Source organism: Hypanus sabinus, chromosome 10 (genome assembly GCF_030144855.1).
Source record: "Hypanus sabinus isolate sHypSab1 chromosome 10, sHypSab1.hap1, whole genome shotgun sequence".
Lineage (NCBI taxonomy): Eukaryota > Metazoa > Chordata > Chondrichthyes > Myliobatiformes > Dasyatidae > Hypanus > Hypanus sabinus.
In genome coordinates, this window is record NC_082715.1 from 110,107,209 (window position 1) to 110,126,830 (window position 19,622).

A 19,622-nucleotide genomic window follows, 5' to 3' on the forward strand; every position below is an offset into this window, starting at 1 on the left:
GTAAGGTGAACATTGTTAACACCAGCTTAGGTTGTAGCAACACAAAGATTTTAAAATGGTTTCTCAGTTTAGTGACCGGGTATCAGCTAGTAAGAAACCATGTGTATCACTTTTGTTCATCCCTCAGGGGACCAGCCTGTGACCTGGAAGGGGTCTTCAGCTGCTCTTTTATGCAAACCCTCGGAGCTCAGGCCTATTCAGCCCTTCTGCAGATAGCAGCAACAACAGTCTGAAACCAGAGTAAATGGACTCTCCTTGCCAGTCTATTGTATCCACTGACCGATTGCATTGACCTGCAATCGTTGGAGGTCCTGAACTCTAAGTCAATAGCACCCATTTCAGTGCTAGACCTCTGACAGCTTCTTTCCAAAGATTCTCTCCTCTGCCTGGTTCCAGAAAGAAATTATTCATTATTTTTTACCTTTGTCAAGCTGCAATCCTGAGTATACTGCTTTATTAAACAATGAAAGAAATCTGTTCATTTAATTCTGCAGTGTTTATTTTTGAATAAGCAAGCAAGCATTGTGACATAATAATTGAAACTGAAAATGCAGGAAACAGTCAGCAGCTGTGGAAAGAGAAACGGATCTGATTTAGTTGGGATTATGAAATTTTATTTCATGATGTGCACATATCAGCATCAGTTTTCATAGCTATCTCTGCAATTCTAATGTCAGATATGTAATTTATTTGGGTTTTGTTGCTTGGAGTTATTTTCTTAAATCTAGTTTCTTCCACAGTTCAACTAACCTCACCTGGCAGCCTCCACATTGGAAGAATGTGCAGGGATAATTCTCCCTGCTTTCGGCTCAATATTCAAGTCAACTGCATCACACAATGACTTAAAGTTTGTACTGTGTGTGCACTACATTACATTCTGTGTGTGCACATGCGGCTGTGAGGGATAACACAGATGCAAGCTAGGTATCTAGATATTTCTCCTGACGGCCAGCTGAGCTCCACCCCAAACAGAACCTGTGGCAGCTTCTGGTCAGAGCTCTGGTGGTACAGAGAGCTCATCTGCTGTTGGACATCTCAGCATTTTCTAGGTGCAAATTATTTGTTGCTTAAAAACGGAATAAAATTTATCAAAAAATAAATTCTTCGATATTTCTATTATAATTCACTGTCTCATTAAAAGTTAATTTATCATATTCCTCTTTGCTTCTTGGTTTTCAGCAGACTTTGTGTAGGACCGCATCTTTACTTCTCTTTAAAGAACTTTGTTATTTAACCCTCTCAATAAAGTTGAATTGGAAGCAACATCCCATCTACTTGGAGCTATCTTCATTTCTCTGACCAATGTACAAGTCACGAGATGGTGGTGCTCCAAGTGCCTGTTCTTTCCCTTCTTGACAGTCTAGCTCATTGGAGAACTTTGGTGAGTTGCTATGATCCATCTTGTGGGTGAGTTTCAGTGATGGAGGGTAGTTGATGGAGTGCCAATCAAGAAAACTGCTTTGTCCTGAATGGAGTTGGCACTTCCTGTGAGTTGCTGAAACTGTACTCATCAGGGAAGGTGGAAAGTATTCCATCATACTTTGGAGTTGTGGCTTGTAATGCTTTGTGAACTATTAAGTCAGTCACTCACCATAGTCTCTGGCCTGCTCTTGTCACCATTTATGAGCCGAGTACAAAGGTAGACTCCAGGTTTCAGAGATGGGGTCAGATGTGGGTCTGCATTACAATGTGATGTTAAATAACTTGTGTTTATTCTGTGAGAACCCAATTTACTTTTCAGACCATTTGGAGATGGCAGCAGAGGTTATGTGGGAAAAAATGACTATTCCATTAACTACTGCAGTTTAATATTATCACCTCTGGCTCATTCTAGATCAATGAAGAGAATTGTGGTTCCATAATTGGTTCATAATTTCACTTGGGAAAGGTTGCAGAAAGTAATTCTTCAGTGAGTCCCTGTAAGATCCTCATTTTACAGATAGGACAGTCAGCAGCTTCAGAGGAGATAGCAAAGCTGAATACAGGATCTATGTAAACTATTCCAATAATAGATAACTATTCCATTTACACAGTGCATTATCACATCAAAACATTCCAGTGCTTCACATAATTCATTTCTCTTGCTTTGCAGTGCAGTGACTGATCGGACTAATAGAATTTCAATAAATTATTAAAAGTAAATAATGCAGACAGGTAGCTGATGTGAACTGATTGGAGGTGCTTTCTCAGTCATTATCACCTAAGGACTACAGCTCTGTGATCCAAGTGACAAAATATGGACAGGGTCCTGGTTCTGTCCGGTGAAAAAGTTCAATGGCAGCATTGCAAGACAAGGAGACATTAATGATAGTGCTGTGTGGTTGAGTTCAGCAGTGGCACAACACACCCTGCTATCGACAGCTATTACATTTCTGTTTCTGCCAGCAGAGAATCTTCGAGGCCCGTTGACATGAGGATAGTCGGTGACGCTTGATCTGGTGAGATAGAGGTAAAAGTGGTCAGAGCCTGTGGAGAAGGGGGGGGGGGGGAGTTATTAAACAACATTGCATTTTGAAAATGGTCATCATTATTGACTCAGAAGCATTCATTACTCTTCCCCAGTTAACTTGCACACCATGCAGAGTGGGATTAAGGCCTCATGGACCACAGTGGTAGTATTCATGAATCGAGGTCAAATATTTGTGTCTAAAGATGTAGTCATTATTTTTGGTTTTTATTCTATGTGACCACATACATGGAGGACGAAATCCTACAAACATACAAATTAGGAGCAGATCAGAGGCCAGTTAGCTCCTCGAGCCTACTCTGCCATGGGATGAAGTCACAGCTAATCTGACCATAAATTCAAATCTGCACCCATATGTACTGGTGGTAACCTTTTACCCTCTTGTTTATCAAGTGATTGAGTGGGCCAGTGAAGGAGTGGAGATTTGAGGCTTTGACTCGAGAGATTCTGGCAATTTTGGCAGTTGGACTGTGCAATCAAGTCAATCAAGGTTTGAATAGCTTAGCAGAAAGCCGTTGATTAGACAATCAAGATTTGAATAGCTCAGACTCAGCAGAAAGCAGCTGATTGGGCAATCGAGGTCAGGTCACCAAGCAGTTTGAAAAGCTCAAACAAATAAATAGAGGGTTACCTCAAGCGGAGCGGCCTGTGTAAAGTGGCCAGTGAGTGAGTGGGCCAGTGAAGGAGTGGAGATTTGAGGCTTTGACTCGGGAGGCTTCGACGAGAAGAGGCGGAGGACGAGCTTCACTCCAAGTGAGGTAAGGCCGGGTAAGTTCCTTTCAAAGGAGAAAGTTTCAAAAGTTGAGGCAAGTATTGGGTAGGTCATGGCAGTTGAGATCGGCCCCGTGGTTTGTTCATCCTGCAGCATGTGGGAAATCAGGGATACTTCCAGTGTCCCTGACGACTATGTGTGCAGGAAGTGTGTCCAACTGCAGCTTCTGGCAGACCGCATTGAGTGTCTGGAGCTGTAATTGGATTCATACTGGAGCATCTGCTATGCTGAGAAAGTCGTGAATAGCACGTTCAGTGAGTTGGCCACATTGCAGGTAAAGGCTACACAGGCAGAAAGGGAAGGGGTGGCCACTAAACAGCATAGCAGTAGGCAGGTAGTGCAGGAGTCTGCTGAGGTCATCTCCCTCCTAAACAGATATACTGCTTTGGATACTGTTGAGGGAGATGTCTCATCAGGGGAAGGCAGCAGCAGCCGAGTTCATTGCACGTTGGGTGGCTCTGCGGCACAGGAGGGAAGGAAAAGGAGTGGGAGAGCTATAGTGGTAGAGGATTCGATTGTAAGGGGAATAGATAGGCGTTTCTGCAGCCGCAAACGAGACTCCAGGATGGTATGTTTCCTCCCTGGTGCAAGGGTCAAGGATGTCGCTGAGTGGCTGTAGGACATTCTGGAATGGGAGGGTGAACAGACAGTGGTCGTGGTGCACATAGGTACCAACGATACAGGTAAAAAATGGGATGAGGTCCTACAAGGTGAATTTAGGGAGTTAGGCGATAAACTAAAAAGTAGGACCACAAAGGTAATAACCACTGGATTACTACCAGTGCCACATGCTAGTCAGAGTAGAAATAGGATATTTCAGATGTATACGTGGCTTGAAAAATGGTGCAAGGGGGAGGGATTCAAACTTCTGGGGCATTGGAACCAGTTCTGGGGGAGGTGGGACCGGTATAAACAGGATGGTCTGCACCTGGGCTGGACTGGAACCAATGTCCTAGGGGAAGCGTTTGCTACTGCTGTTCAGGAGGCTTTAAACTAATGTGGCAGGGGGATGGGAACAAGTGCAGAGAGACAGAGGGGTGTAAAATGAGGGTAGAAACAAAAAGTAGTAAAGTGAAAAGTAAAAGTGGCAGGCAGGCAAACCCAGGGCAAAAAAGCAAAAAGAGCCACTTTTCAACATAATTGTATAAGGGCTAAGAGTGCTGTAAAAACAAGCCTGAAGGCTTTGTGTGTCAAGCTGGATGAACTGAATGTTCAGATAGTTATTAATGAATATGATATAGTTGGGATCACAGAGACGTGGCTCCAGGGTGACCAAGGATGGGAGCTCAACATCCAGGGATATTCAATATTCAGGAGGGACAGACAGGAAAGAAAAGGAGGTGGGGTAGCATTGCTGGTTAGAGGAGATTAACACAATAGAAAGGAAGGACATTAGCCTGGAGGATGTGGAATCGATATGGGTGGAGCTGCATAACACTGAGGGGCAGAAAATGCTGGTGGGAGTTGTGTACAGGTCACCTAACAGTAGTAGTGAGGTTGGGGATGGCATTAAACAAGAAAATAGAAATGCATGCAATAAAGGAATAGTAGTTATAATGGGTGACTTCAATCTGCATATAGATTGGGTGAACCAAATTGGTAAGGGTGCTGAGGAACAGGATTTCTTGGAATGTATGCGGGATGGTTTTCTGAACCAACATGTCAAGGAACCAACTAGAGAGCAGGCCATTCTAGACTGGGTATTGAGCAATGAGGAAGGGTTAGTTAGCAATCTTGTTGTGTGAGGCCCCTTGGGTAAGAGTGACCATAATATGGTGGAATTTTTCATTAAGATGGAGAGTGACATAGTTAATTCAGAAACAAAGGTTCTGAACTTAAAGAAGGGTAACTTTGAAGGTATGAGATGTGAATTAGCTGAGATAGACTGGCAAATGATACTGAAAGGGTTGACGGTGGATATGCAATGGCAAGCATTTAAAGATCGCATGGATGAACTACAACAATTGTTCATCCCAGTTTGGCAAAAGAATAAACCAGGGAAGGTAGTGCACCCTTGGCTGACAAGGGAAATTAGGGATAGTATCAAGTCTAAAGAAGAAACATATAAATTAGCCAGAAAAAGCAGCACACCTGAGGACTGGGAGAAATTCAGAGACCAGCAGAGGAAGACAAAGGGCTTAATTAGGAAAGGGAAAAAAGATTATGAGAGAAAGCTGGCAGGGAACATAAAAATTGACTGTAAAAGCTTTTATTGATACGTGAAAAGAAAAAGATTGGTCAAGACAAATGTAGGTCCTTTACAGTCAGATGTGGTATATTTAGATTTTCTAAAGGTTTTTGACAAGGTCCCACACAGGAGATTAGTGTGCAAACTTGAAGCACACGGTATTGGGGGTATGGTATTGATGTGGATAGAGAATTGGTTGGCAGACAGGAAGCAAAGGGTGGGAGTAAACGGGACCTTTTCAGAATGGCAGGCAGTGACTAGTGGGGTTCCGCAAGGCTCAGCGCTGGGACCCCAGTTGTTTACTATATTAATGATTTAGACGAGGGAATTAAATGCAGCATCTCCAAGTTTGCGGATGACACGAAGCTGGGTGGCGCTGTTAGCTGTGAGGAGGATGCAGGGTGACTTGGATAGGTTAGGTGAGTGGGCAAATTCATGGCAGATACAATTTAATGTGGATAAATGTGAGGTTATCCACTTTGGTTGCAAGAACTGGAAAACAGATTATTATCTGAATGGTGGCCGATTAGGAAATGGGGAGATGCAATGAGACCTGGGTGTCATTGTACACCAGTCATTGAAGGTGGGCATGCAGGTACAGTAGGCGGTGAAAAAGGCAAATGGTATGTTGGCATTCATAGCAAAAGGATTTGAGTACAGGAGCAGGGAGGTTCTACTGCAGTTGTACAAGGCCTTGGTAAGACCGCACCTAGAATATTGTGTGCAGTTTTGGTCCCCTAATCTGAGGAAAGACATTCTTGCCATAGAGGGAGTACAGAGAAGGTTCACCAGATTGATTCCTGGGATGGCAGGACTTTCATATGAAGGAAGACTGGATCGACTAGGCTTATACTCACTGGAATTTAGAAGAGTGAGGGGGGATCTTATTGAAACGTATAAAGTTCTAAAGGGATTGGACAGGCTAGATGCAGGAAGGTTGTTTCCAATGTTGGGGAAGTCCAGAATGAGGGGTCACAGTTTAAAGATAAAGGGGAAGCCTTTTAGGACTGAGATGAGGAAAAACTTCTTCAGAGAGTGGTGAATCTGTGGAATTCTCTGCCACAGGAAACAGTTGAGGCCGGTTCATTGGCTATATTTAAGAGGAAGTTAGATATGGCCCTTGTGGCTAAAGGGATTGGGGGTATGGAGAGAAAGCAGGTACAGGGTTCTGAGTTGGATGATCAGCCATGATCATACTGAATGGCGGTGCAGGCTCGAAGGGCCGAATGGCCTACTCCTGCACCTATTTTCTGTGTTTCTATGTTTCTAAGTACCTTACCTATTAGTGCTTAAAAATATTCAAAACTTTGCTTCAATTTCCCTTTGAAGACACTCTGGAGGGAATTATTTCAACTCCTCTCTCAAAGAGGAGTTGCCTATTTTTAAATAGTGACCCCCCCCAGTTGTCGATTCTCCACTCACAAGGAAACCTCCTTTCCACATCCTCCTTGCCAAGGCTCTTCAGAATGTGAAGATAAAAGAGACTGCAGATGGTGGAATCTGGAAGTGAAAGAATGCAGTAGGTCCAGCAGCATCAATAGAGTCCAAAAGTTGCATCTTAAGCCAAAATGTCGACATTTATCTTTTGACTACACAATTACTGCTTTACTTGCTGAGTTCTGCCAGCATTCTGTGTTTTCAATCCAATTCTCCTCTCTCTTCGAATCTCCATTGGAAACAAGCCTAATCCATTCAGTCTCATAAGACAACCCATTCCACATACTAGTCTGGGAAGCCTTCTCTGAATTGTTTCAACTGTTACATCCTTCTCAGTGTTTCACTTCTGGTCTCACCGTTGTCCTACATAACTGAATCATAACCTCTCAACTTTTGTGTTCAATTTCCTGAGTAATAAATGATTAATTTTTTATTAGCTCTTCTTAAATATTTGCTGCAGCTGTGTACTCGCCTTTCACAAGTTATGCATTAGGACACTCAGGTTTCTTTGCATCTCAGAACTCTGCACTCTCTCATTATTTGGATAATATTATGATTTTTTTCTTCTGCTAATGGGAAATTTCATATTTATTTATATTATACTGCATGTGCCATATCTTTGCTCACACTGTTATACTTCTGTAGACACTTTATATCCTCTTCACAATCTCATTTCTACCTATCTTGTCTCATTAGAAATCTGATCCCTTCATCCAAATGCAGATTGTCAAAAGCTGAGGCCTGAAAACTGATTGTTGTGGCATCTTCCCCATCCCATTTTGCCTAATCTTTGTTCCTGTTCGCCAGCCAGCCAGCCTAACATCCTCTTGTATCACAGGCTTTGACAACAAGATTACAGGGAGTTAAGACTAAATTTAGCAAACAGAACATAAACAGTTGCAAATTCCAGATTACTCCTAATGCTACATGCCAGTGCAAATAAAAGCTGGTTGAAATGGTGCAGGAAGGAAAGCTTTGTCTGGCTGTGATTTTGAGACTGAATTGAGGGAACTGTACAAACCAGATAGGTTTGATCAAAACTGGCACAGCACATGGAATATTGCATTAGGTTTGCTCCAGAGGAGGGTTTAAATGAGGTTGGCAGGAGATGGGAACTTGGCAGCAAAAATGAGGGAAGCAAAGTTGGACGTTGAAGGCAAAGATTTACTGGGTGATTGTTGAAAGCAGAAAACAGACTGGAAAAAGGAAACAAAGAATTTGGTAGTGCTTAATTATGTATGTATTACTTCAAAAAGTTTTGGAAATTAATGTGGGGAAATGAGGTCGTTGATAGATATTTGGGTGTGTTATATTGTGAACTTTACTGTAATGTAACATAAAGCTGGGAGGAATGGCATACTTTGTTACAGATGAGATTAGGTGCAGTTATAACTATACAGTTATAAATAGAGTTGTAGCCTTCTTGGCTGAGAAACAATTACAGTAACAATTAAGTTAATGTGCTAGATCAATAAATGGTGGTGGCATCCGTCGGTCTCGAGAGACCATGGACAGGGTTGTATGGGAGACCGGCAGTTGCCCAAGCAGCAGGCCTTCACGCCACCGATGTTGTCCAAGGGAAGGGCACTAGGACCCAAGCAGCTTGGCACCGGTGATGTCGCAGAGCAATGTGTTGTTAAGTGCCTTGCTCAAGGTCACAAACACGCTACCTCAGCTGAGGCTCGAACCAGTAACCTTCAGGTTACTAGTCTGATGCCTTGCCCACTAGGCCACACATCAACACTAGATCAATAAATAAGGGCAAATGAAAAGAAAATCTGCAGATAGTAGAAATCTAAAAATATAAAGAGAAGATGCTGAAAATATCAAGTCAGCTTACATGTATGGGTAGGAAAACAAATTTAATATTTCAGGTTGAACTACCTGTTGAGTATTCCCAGCATTTTCTGTTTTCATATAACAAGTGAGACCATTTGGGTTGAACTGTGAAACAAAAAGGAGTGAATTGTATTGCTGGGAGTGTACTATATGACCTCAAATAGGAAGAGAGAATCAAAAGAAATGTACAAATATAGGAAGGCATTAGTAACCCGTAACATCAATGACCGTAACATTAACAGTGGCAATGGTAGAGTAAAAAACACAGAATGTGCAGATTTTCTGAAAAGCATTCAAAGAATATTTGGAAGAAGCAGGTTCAATAAGAAAACAGTCTTCGGTCCATGATAGTTGTTGAACTAATTAATCTAATAATTAAATGCACAACAGAACTAATCACTTCTGCCTGCACAATGCCCACATCCCTCCATCCATGTGCCTACCTAAGAACCTCTTACATGCCTCTGTTGTATTTGCCTCCACTAATCGTCCTAGCAGCATGTTCCAGGCACCCACAACTCTATTAAAAAAAAACTTGTCCCATGCATCCCCAATCACATGATTGCCCTTTAGTATTAGACATTTCAACCATGGGAAGAAGATACCAGTTTCTACTCCATCAATGCCTCTCATAATCTTATAAATCTCAATCTCATCTCCCCTCAGCTTTAACTGCTGCAGAACTGAGTGCTTCAACTAATGAAGGCGAGGATGCCACACACCTTCAATACCACTCAGTCAAGCTGTGCAGCCGCTTTCAGGGGGCTATGAACTTGGGTGTTAAGGACTGAACTAGTAAGTGGATAGGGTGGCAATAGCAGAGAACATTGGAGGTAGCCATCCTAATTCAGCTGAATTTAGCATTATTGCAGAAAATGACAAGTTGCAACAGGACTAAAAGTTCTAAAAGTACAGGTTGAGGGACTTTGTGGGCATCATGCGTCCTGGCTGTAAGATCACAATTGGGAGTTTAACATCCAAGGGTACACATTGTACTAAAAGGAAGGGCAGACAGGCAGAGGGATGGGGTAGCACTGTTGGTTAAAAAAAAAAAGAAATTAAACCCTTAGAGGTGACATAGAATCAGAAGATGCAGAATCCTTGTGGGTGTAGTTAAGGAACTGAAGTGGTAAAAAGACCCTAATAGATGTTGTATACAGGCCTCCCAACAATAGCCAGGACATGGGTTACAAGTTACAATGGGAGACAGAAAAGGCATGTAAAAAGGGCAATGTTATGATCATCATGGGGAATTTTAAGATGCAGGCTGATTTGGAAAATAAGGTTGGTGCTGGATCCCAAGACAAGGAATTTGTAGAATCCCTACAAGATGGCTTTTTAAAGCAGTTTGGGGTTGAGCCCACTAGGGATAAGGCAACTCTAGACTGGGTGCTGTGTAATGAACTAGACTTGATTAAGGAACTTAAGATAAGGGAACCCTAAGGAGGCAGTGATCATAGTATGATGGAATTCACTCTGCCATTTGAGAGGGAGAAGCTAATAATCAGATACATCAGTAAAGGGAACGTCAGTGGTGTTAATTATGCTGATTAGCGGAGGGAATACAGCAGAGTTTAATTTTTTCTGAGGAATATAAAGGGTGTGTAATTCACTTCCTGAGAGGTGGGGAGTGGGGGGCAGAAACCCACATCAACTTTAAGAATTGTATTGTGAGCAGTTGAAGAGCTAGAACCTACAAGGTTACAGAGTAAGGATCGGTAAGTATAATTATGTTGCTCAATTTCTAGCTGCCATGGGCTGAATGGGCTCTTTATCTGCCACAAATGATTGTCTATGATTCATTGTCAATGTGAAGATTAGACCAATAAAAATGTAAATGAATCATACTTATCCAGCAGTTGTTCATGGTTCTCAAAAACAACCAAAGGCACATTGAATGTAATTAACGCAGTAACTATTGCAGGTAACCCTATCCTCCAAAGACCTCATTGGGTCAGTGGCCTCCAGACCTCCCTTTTCAAACCACTGGTCTCCAACTCTCCCTACATTAGTCATAGAGCCCATGTACTCTTTCCCTCAGCTCTCATGATGGAGATATCCACTGCAACACTTTAATATTTTGATTCAATTATAGTTGTGCCCCACTTAAATGGTTTCTCACTGCTTTGATTAATCCAGATATCTTTCTCTCTTTCTGAATCTTCTTGATCTTCATTATCATTGTCTTCCTCTTCTTCTCCTTCAGACAAAAGATCTGAGATTTGCTGCTGCAGTTCCAGGCTGATGTTATTTTCTGCAAGGATGAGGCTCCGCATGGAGGTGGGATAATTCTGAACCATATCCAGAAATATCTGAAACAGACAAACCAAAAGCAGAGTTAGAGCATTGTCTGTGGGCTGTTACAGTCTGTAACTTCCCAAACATATCCTGCCTGGGTGATCTTCACCAAGGGATACAAATTGCACAGTAAAAGATTTCAACTCCAAAAGTGGAAATCTAACTCTTCTGCCAATCTTTTCATCACCTTCCCTGTCATTTCCCTATGTGTTTTGCTGTTAAATTTTATTTAATATTGTTTTTGTGAAGCACTATTGAAATGTTGATCAATTACATAATGGTGTCATTTTGGTGGCTTTGCATCCTTCTCAGATGACATCGAGAACATGACAAAAATAATGGAAATAGTAGGCAAAATCACTTCAAACTGGCTTGATAGAGTGTTTTGATGAAAAAAGTAGGGAAATAATGGTAATATGGTATATGTGAGCATTCAAAACGTTGATAGTTTCACATAAATTTTGGATTACTACTTGTCATCAAAATGTAAGGCCGTAGGATAAAATGGTTAAAGCAGCAAGAAATCTGAATACTTAAAGGACAGTAATGACTAGAAAACCATGCTCTCTAATGAGACCATGTGGCTGCATACCTGAGCTGACTGGTTTGTGAGGCCTGTTCCCTCGAGGTCTACTACCTCCAGAGTCCGACTAGAAGCCACGGCAACTGCCAACATCCCAGCAATGTGATCACCTGCAGAAGGAAGAGCAGAAACAGAGAAATATAACATGACTTATCCAGAAATGAGCATGTCTCTGACTGATTATGTGGTCAGGTTAACCATTCAATAACTAAAATGCAAAGGAACGGTAAGCTCATTAACAGTGGCAGACACTCATTTTCCATCTTTAGTCAATCTGATAGCTTTAGGAGTAAATCACATGACGTAGCACTGGAGCAGGAGTCTCTCAACCTGGGGCCCATGGACCCCTTGCTTAATGGTATTGCTGCATGGCATAAAAGAGATTGGGAACCTGCACTTGAATAACATACTCAAAATGCTGTAGGAACTCGGCAGGTAAAGCAGCATCTATGGAGGGGAGTGAACAGTTGATGGTTCGAACTGAGACCCTTGATCAAGACTGAGCTGCGGAGTTCCTCCATATTTTGTGTGTTATTCAAGATTTCTAGCTTCTGCAGAATCTCATGTCTCTGTAGAACCAGAGTTAGGCCAGAAATAGGCCTCAGCAGGGCAAAAATATGTCTAAATGTTCCAAGTGCTTCTGGATCAGTGGTGAATCTTTGAATGTGGCAGGAGATTATATATAAAAAATAATGCACTACAGCACTAAATTCAGGCAAAACAGGTTTTCTGCTTCCCTTATAAAGTAAATACAGTATATTTGTTAGATTTAAGTAAATAACGACAATATAAAATATATTGACTGTCACGATAGACACCAAGGACATCACTGGCATAGCGAATTGTACTTGAATGGAGATGCAACCTAAAAGGGCTATGAAAAATCACATTTGGGGTCTGTAATCACTGTGTGAAATGACAGATTTTCTTCTGTGAAGGACACTGCTAAACCAGATGGGTTTATGCAATAATATACTTATACAGTCACATTTAGATAAGGTGAATGGTAACAGTCTATTCCCAACGATAGTGGAGTCCTCAGCTTGGAGGCATGGACTTAGGATGAGAGGGGGGAAATTTTACAAGGGCATTCAGGTTAACTGTTTCATGCAGAGGGTAGTGAGTATATAGAAGAAGATGCCAGAGGAAGTGGTTGAAGCAGGTACAATAACAACATTTAAGAAGCATGCAGATAGGTACATGAAAGGCTGGTATAGAAGGATATGGGTTGAATGCAGGAATTTGGGACTAGCTGGGATAGGGCGCCATGGTCAGCAAGGAATTTTTGGACCAAAGGGCCTGTATCCATGCTGTAATCCACCTTATTCTTGTATCCAATTGTAATTCACCTTAATTAATTCCCGAAGACCAATCTGTCTTGTTGAATTTCCCAAAATCATTCTGCCAAAGTACAGATGTACCTTAAAGTACTAATCTGTAACTGCTTCACATAATCTCAAAATCCAAGAGAAGGGCAGAATCAGAGTATTGGGGGATAATACTTCATTGTGATCATATTATAAGCCATATCAATTTGTCACAGTCATCTTTTTGTGTATATTTAGGTAAATATATCTCACTCTTACAGTAAGGTTCTTCTGAATTAAAGCTTCAACAAACAGTTCATTGGAAATACTAATAGTGCCCTTATCTAGTTAATCAATGTTTCTGGGTAGAAATGAATTTGCACTGATAAAATGTAACCAGCTGCCATGGAAATCTGGTGCCTGACGTCAGCTGCTGTTGCTAGGCTATGCAACATCTTGATAGTAAAGGGAATAGTTCTTGGTCTAAAAATAACCTGCTTCCAAACAAGCTGTTCTGACTTGTGAAGGTAATATCAGCCCCAGTGAGACTGACTCCACATTCTATTATAAGGCTTAGAAATCTAGAGCAATTTGGGGAACATTCCGACTGGATCACCAGCAAGCTTAGTTACATTAATCTATATTAATGTAATTTAATGGAAGTGACCACCAATTAATGCAGCCTCTCCATTACAGGGCTTGAGATGCGTCTACCACCTGATCTGTAACCAGGTACAAAGGACTTATTTTCAGTTTAATACACTTTAAGCATTACTTACTGCACTTTGCTGATGAGAAGTTTGAGTGATTCAGTCCATAAATCTGATCACCAGGTGTCTGTTAACTTGTAACCTCAATCCTCCATTCTACTCAATTTCCCATCTTTCTTGTATATTCATACTGCATAGATGGAGCGAATTTGGCCCATCAATTCTACCCCATTGTAACAATGCCATCAGTTCCATTCCTCCCCTCCCCCACCACTTACTGCCCTACAACCAGTTCTCTCTCAAGCTCATCATCGCAACTCTGATTCTATTGCCCACTCACAACAGCAATAAGTTTAAAAGCTGGTTAATCTACCAACCAGCACAGCTTGGGAAGTGGGAGGGAACTGGAGCAGAGATAAACTCACCTGGTCAGAGTGAGAATATGCAGACTTCACAGAGACAGCACTAGATTGAAACCAGTTTACCGTAGCTCAGTTACAAGATCAAACCACACAGAAATAGCCATCATATCCATGCTGACTATCAGACACTTACCTACACAAATCCTATTTTCCAGCCCATAACCTACTATCTGGATTCTTCTCGAAACTTTGTGAGAATCCCTTTTTTCAACACTTTCTCAGTCAAGGTATTCTAGATTATAACCATACTCTGGATGAAAAAGAGTCCAGAGGATTCTCTTTAAATCTCTCTCTTCACCTTAAACCTACAACCTCAGGCTTTAAATAACTTTGTCATCAGAAAAAATTCCATCTACTCTGAGCCTCTCACACCCTGATCAGGTGCTCTTGCAGCCTCTCCTTATAACCATGCTCCATCCTGGTGAATCTCCCTGACCAGCGCAATCATGTCCTTCCTATAGTGTGTGGACCAGAACTGCACAAACAATTCCAGCTGTGGCCTAACCAATGTAATGTAAAGTTGTAACAAGCCCTCCTTGTTCTTGTATTCACAGCATCCCAAATGCCTTCATCATCGATTTAACTACCCATGTTGTTACCAATAAGGATCTTAGGACTTGTACACCAAAACCCCTTTATCCCTCAATATTCATGAGGAGCTATCATTCATGGTGTATGTCTTACCTCTCAAAATGTATTTCCTCAGGACTACATTCTACCTGCAACTGCCAAACTCAACTTACCAGTTAGAACACAGAAAAGCACAAGAATAGGCCCTTCAGCCCACAGTATCTGTACTGAACATGATACCAAATTAAATTAGTCCCTTCTGTTTGGATGTGGGCCCACAATCTAAATCTCCATTACCGAGATATCCATAAGCCTACTTATAAGCTTCTTGAATGTCACTATCACCACGGACAGTATATTCCAGACACCTACTACTTTGTGTTTAAACAAAGGTGCCACACACATCCTTTTTAAATTGTCCCCTTTTTTACCTTATTGCTCTTTATTTGACATTCCAATCCTAGGTGAAAAATTTTGGCTATCTAACCTTCCTTCACCTCTCAGATCTCCCCTCATCCTCCAAAGCTCCAGAAAAAACCAAGTTTGTCCAACATCTTATAACTGGTTGTAAACCAGTAAATCTCTCCTGAACTCTCTCTGAAGCCTTGGTATCCTTCCTGTGAAGGGGGCAACCAGAAATGCACTCAATACTCCAAGGACAGCCAAAATAAAGATTTATATAGCTGCAACACAACTTCCTGACTCTAATATTCTGTGCCCCAGTTGATCAATATCATTCTGTGGTCTAATTACCTGTCTCACTTTCAACAATACCACCTGTCTATAAACTTATGAATTCATTCCTCTTACAAGTTGTTAATGGTTATACCAAACAGCAGGTGTCCCAGCACCAGACTCTGTATACTGCTTGTCACAGACTTCACTAAAACTACCTCCATAATCATCCAAAACCAATTTTGATACAATTCTCCAATTTATCTTTGATTCCATGGTTTCTAAATTTATGGGCTAGTCTTCTATGTGGGTCATTGCTTAAGCCTATGTAAATCACATTAACTGTAATGCCCTCATCCATTTACATTAGAAACACAAAATGCTGGTGCACCTATGCAAATTAAAAACGGTTGACATTTTGGGCCAAGATCCTTCATTGGAACTAGAAAGGAAGGGAGAAGATGCCACAATAAGAAGCCGGGGGGGGGGGGGGGGGGAGGGGAGGAGGACAAGCTAGAGGACGTGAAGTCAAGCAAGTGGGAGAGGGAGGATGAAGCAAGAAGCTGGGAAGTGATAGGTAGAAAAGGTAAAGGGCTGGAGAAGAAGGAATCCGATAGGAGAGTGGAAGATAAGCTAAAGGGAAGGAGGGGCAACAGGAGGAGGTGATAGGCTGGTGAAGAGAGGTAGGAAGCCAGATAGGGCAATTGAAGAAGGAAGAGAGAAAATTCAAAGATTATTCTATCAGTTTGGAGGCTACCTGGACTGAATATGACATGTTGCTCCTGTAGCACTTATAATTAGCACCATCGCATTTATATTTAGTTTCTTCATCAAAAAAATTCAATTAGATAGGATCTCCCACCAAATCTGCATTTCAAATCCAGATTAATTCTGTTAATCAGAATTTTATCAATTAAATCTTTTAATCAATTATGTTACCTGAATTAGCCTCCAACTACTTGTCACATACACAAAATGCTGGAAGGACTCAGCAAGCCAGGCAGCATCACTGGAAAAAGAGCAGAGTCAACGTTTCGGGCTGAGACCCTTCGTCAGGACTGGAAAGGAGGAGAAATTGGGGTAAGAAATCTTGCACTGACTTCCCCTCTTCCTTTCCAGTCCTGATGAAGGGTCTCGACCCAAAATGATGACTATTCACTCTTTTCCATAGATGCTACCTAGCCTGCTGAGTTCCTCCAGCATTTTATGTGTGTTGCTTTGGATTTCCAGCATCTGCACATTTTCTCATGTTTGTGACTCAAACTACTTGCCTGTCTGCAGCCATTCTAAAAAGATGGTAGCACATTTGCTGTCCTCCAGTTATCTGGCTCCTCAGCTGCAGTCAGCAAAGATTTAAATATTAATTAAGGCCCTAGCAATCTACTCTTATGTGTCCAATGGCAGTCTAAAGTACATCTCATCAGGATCTGTGGACCTGTCCATCTTCTTGCCCATGAAAACATATCCTCCTGTTTCATCTGATTGCATACTGGAACTTCACCATCCCAAATTAGATCAACTATAATGTCTTTCACTTTCGTGAATATGGATTAAAAATTGTTCATTTAAATACAAGGCCCCATTTTCTGACTCCATGCACAAGCATCCCCTTTGGTCTTTAATGGGCCCTACTCTTTCCCTAGTTTCCCTCTCGTTTTTCATACACTTATGTCTTGAGCTTTTCTTAAAACATAGAATACAGCACAGGAACTGGACCTTTGGCCCACAGTTTGTGGAAAACTAGTTAATAACACTGAATTCTTTCTGCTTACACATGGTTAATATCATTCCATTGTCTACATATTCATTTCTTTTGAATATTCCCCCTCTCATTTTAAATGCATGCCCTCTAGCATTAGATACTCCGATCCTTGCAAAAGGATATCTACTGTCTACTGTTTATGCCTCTCACCATATTATAAACTTCTATCTGGCCTCTCTTCAGCCTTTGACTGTCTAATCTAAGTTTTTCCAACCTCTAACTTTTCCTGCACTCTCCGCAAAGCTTCCATGTCCTCCTTGTTATGGGGTAACCAAAGCTGAATGCAAACTCCAGACATGGACTAACTTTATGCAGTCCTGGGTTGGTCTGTAGTCTAGTGTAGTTTTTTTCTGTGTTATTTTTACATAGCTCAGTGTAGTTTTTGTACCGTTTCAGGTAGCACCATGGTCCTGAAAAACATCTCGTTTTTACTGTGTACTGTACCAGCAGTTATGGTCGAAATGACAATAAAAAATGACTTGACTTGACTTGATTTGATTTGAACTAGAGTTTTATAAAGCTGCACATAAATTCTTGAACTCAGCGTCTCAACTAATAAAGGCAAGCATGCCATATGCCTTTTTAACCATCTTATCAACTTGTGGAGCCACTTTTAAGGCTGTGAAAGATCCAAGATCCTTTTGTATATCTACGTTACTGGTCTTGTTATTATCTGTTATTACCATAAGACAGGGGCAGAATTTGGCCATTTGCCCCACTGATCATGGCTGATCCTTTTTTCCCCCTCCTCAGCTTTCTTCCTGTAACTTTTAATGCTGTGTCCAATCAAGAACCTGTGTACTTCTTGTTACCCTTTCTCCAAAAATGGAACACCTTTCACTTTCACAATAGGCTAAATGGCCACTGTAAATTGCCCCCAGTGCTTTGGTGATTGACTGAATCAGGGAGGACTTGAATGAATTGTGGGGAGAAGGAAAAGGAACTAGTGAGTGTAAATAGGTGCTTGATCTGCAAATTTCCATCCTTCATTCAGGTGATTGATCTTTCATAATGCCAGTGATATTAAACCTGAATCTGATTCTGGTAAAGGGCCGGTCTGTTCCAGTAAGAAGGAAGGATAGGTTGGCAAGGTAACTTTGAATGACAAGAAATGATGTGAATTTAGTCAAGAAAAGGGAAGCACATGTAAATTAAAATTGAACAGTATGTACTTAATTGGCTGAAGAGTCTGTTTGTATGTTGTTGTATGACTCTATGACTTGATAAAATGTCCCAGTAGAAAGAAATCTGGAGGTCCTAGTCATTGAATCTCAAAACATTATCCAGCAATTAATTAGACAAGCTTATGGAACATTGGCTTTTATTGCAAAGCACATGGACTATAAACACAAGGAAGTTTTGATGCAACTTTACTGTGTGCTCATGAGAACACACTTAGAATACAAAATACTCTCATCTCCATAATTTAAAAAATATTTGCAGCGCTGTAAGTGCAGGAAAGGTTCATTAAGTTAATTTCTCAAATGAAGAGACTGCTGTTTGATTAAAGGCTGGGCCGATAATCATTAGAATACAAAAATATGACGAAGATCTTATTGAGACATATAGTTTCTAAGAGTACAGATGGTGAAAGGATCTTTTCCTGAGAGGGAATTTCCAGAACTAAGGAATATTGTTTGACAATAAAAGGTCCCCATTTAAAAATAGATGAACATAGAACAGTACAGCACAGTACAGGCCTTTTGACCCATGAATTTGTACTGATCTTTTAACATACTCCAAGATAAATCTAACTATTCCCTCCAATAAGTCCACTAGTTTTCTTTCATTCATGCAGAGTCTCTTAAGTGTCCCTAATATTTCTGCCTCTGTCACCACTCTTCTTCCCAACAGTGCATTCCATGCACTCCGGGGGAAAAAAAAAATCTAGTTCTGACATATCCCATCCTTTCCACCAATCATCTTAAAAGTATGTCTTCTCATATTAACTGTTGCTGCACTGTGAAAAGGTGCTGGCTGTCTGCCCTATCTCTGCCTCCTATTATTTTGTACAACTGTGTCAAGTTCCCTCGTGTCCTCCTCCACTCCAAAGAGCCTTAGCTTGCAGAACAATTCTGCATATGACATGTTCTCTAATCCAGGCAGCATCCTGATAAATCTCTGCACTCTCTGGAAAGCTTCCTCTGAGGCTACCAGAACTGAGCACAATATTCTGAGCAGGAACAAACTCAACTTTGACTTTAAACAAAGACCTCACTGTTCCCAGACATTTTCTCTTCTCCATCTCCCATCAGGCAGAAGATACAGAAGCCTGAAAGCACTTTGACCCTGCTGTTATTAGACTACTGAGTGGTTCCTTAGTATGATAAGATGGACTCTTGACCCCACAATCTACATCATTATGATCTTGTATCATATTGTTTACCTGTACTGCACTTTCTCTGTAACTATAACACTTTATTCTGCATTGTTATTGTTTTACCCTGTACTATTTCAAACCAATTTACCACTGTTAGTCATTGTGGAATGTTCAAAAGAGATGTGTGAGCATTTTCTTTTACACAAAGTGCTGGTATGAAGAAAATTTCTTTTCAGAGGTTTGTGATTCTTAGGAATTATTTTTTGCAGAGC

At 41.2% G+C, this 19,622-nt stretch overlaps 1 protein-coding gene across 7 annotated transcripts in view; it reads right to left on the reverse strand.

Annotated features, from left to right (window-relative positions):
* Positions 1 to 483: 483 nt before the first annotated feature.
* The window catches only part of lrrc73 (leucine rich repeat containing 73), a 41,505-nt gene continuing 22,366 nt past the window's right edge, over positions 484 to 19,622 (reverse strand). For 2 of the 7 annotated variants that reach the window (XM_059982623.1, XM_059982626.1), the window contains 5 exons: positions 11,594 to 11,694; positions 10,826 to 11,015; positions 8,749 to 8,808; positions 6,850 to 6,927; positions 484 to 2,435 (listed from right to left, as the gene is read on the reverse strand). In XM_059982623.1, coding sequence (XP_059838606.1) covers positions 2,365 to 2,435; positions 6,850 to 6,927; positions 8,749 to 8,808; positions 10,826 to 11,015; positions 11,594 to 11,694 — 500 coding nt within the window. In that variant the 3' untranslated portion in view covers positions 484 to 2,364. Of the gene's footprint in view, positions 2,436 to 3,098; positions 3,244 to 6,849; positions 6,928 to 8,748; positions 8,809 to 10,825; positions 11,016 to 11,593; positions 11,695 to 19,622 lie in introns of all 7 variants that reach the window. The other 5 variants (XR_009514443.1, XR_009514444.1, XM_059982624.1 and 2 more) reach the window with 5 other exon arrangements.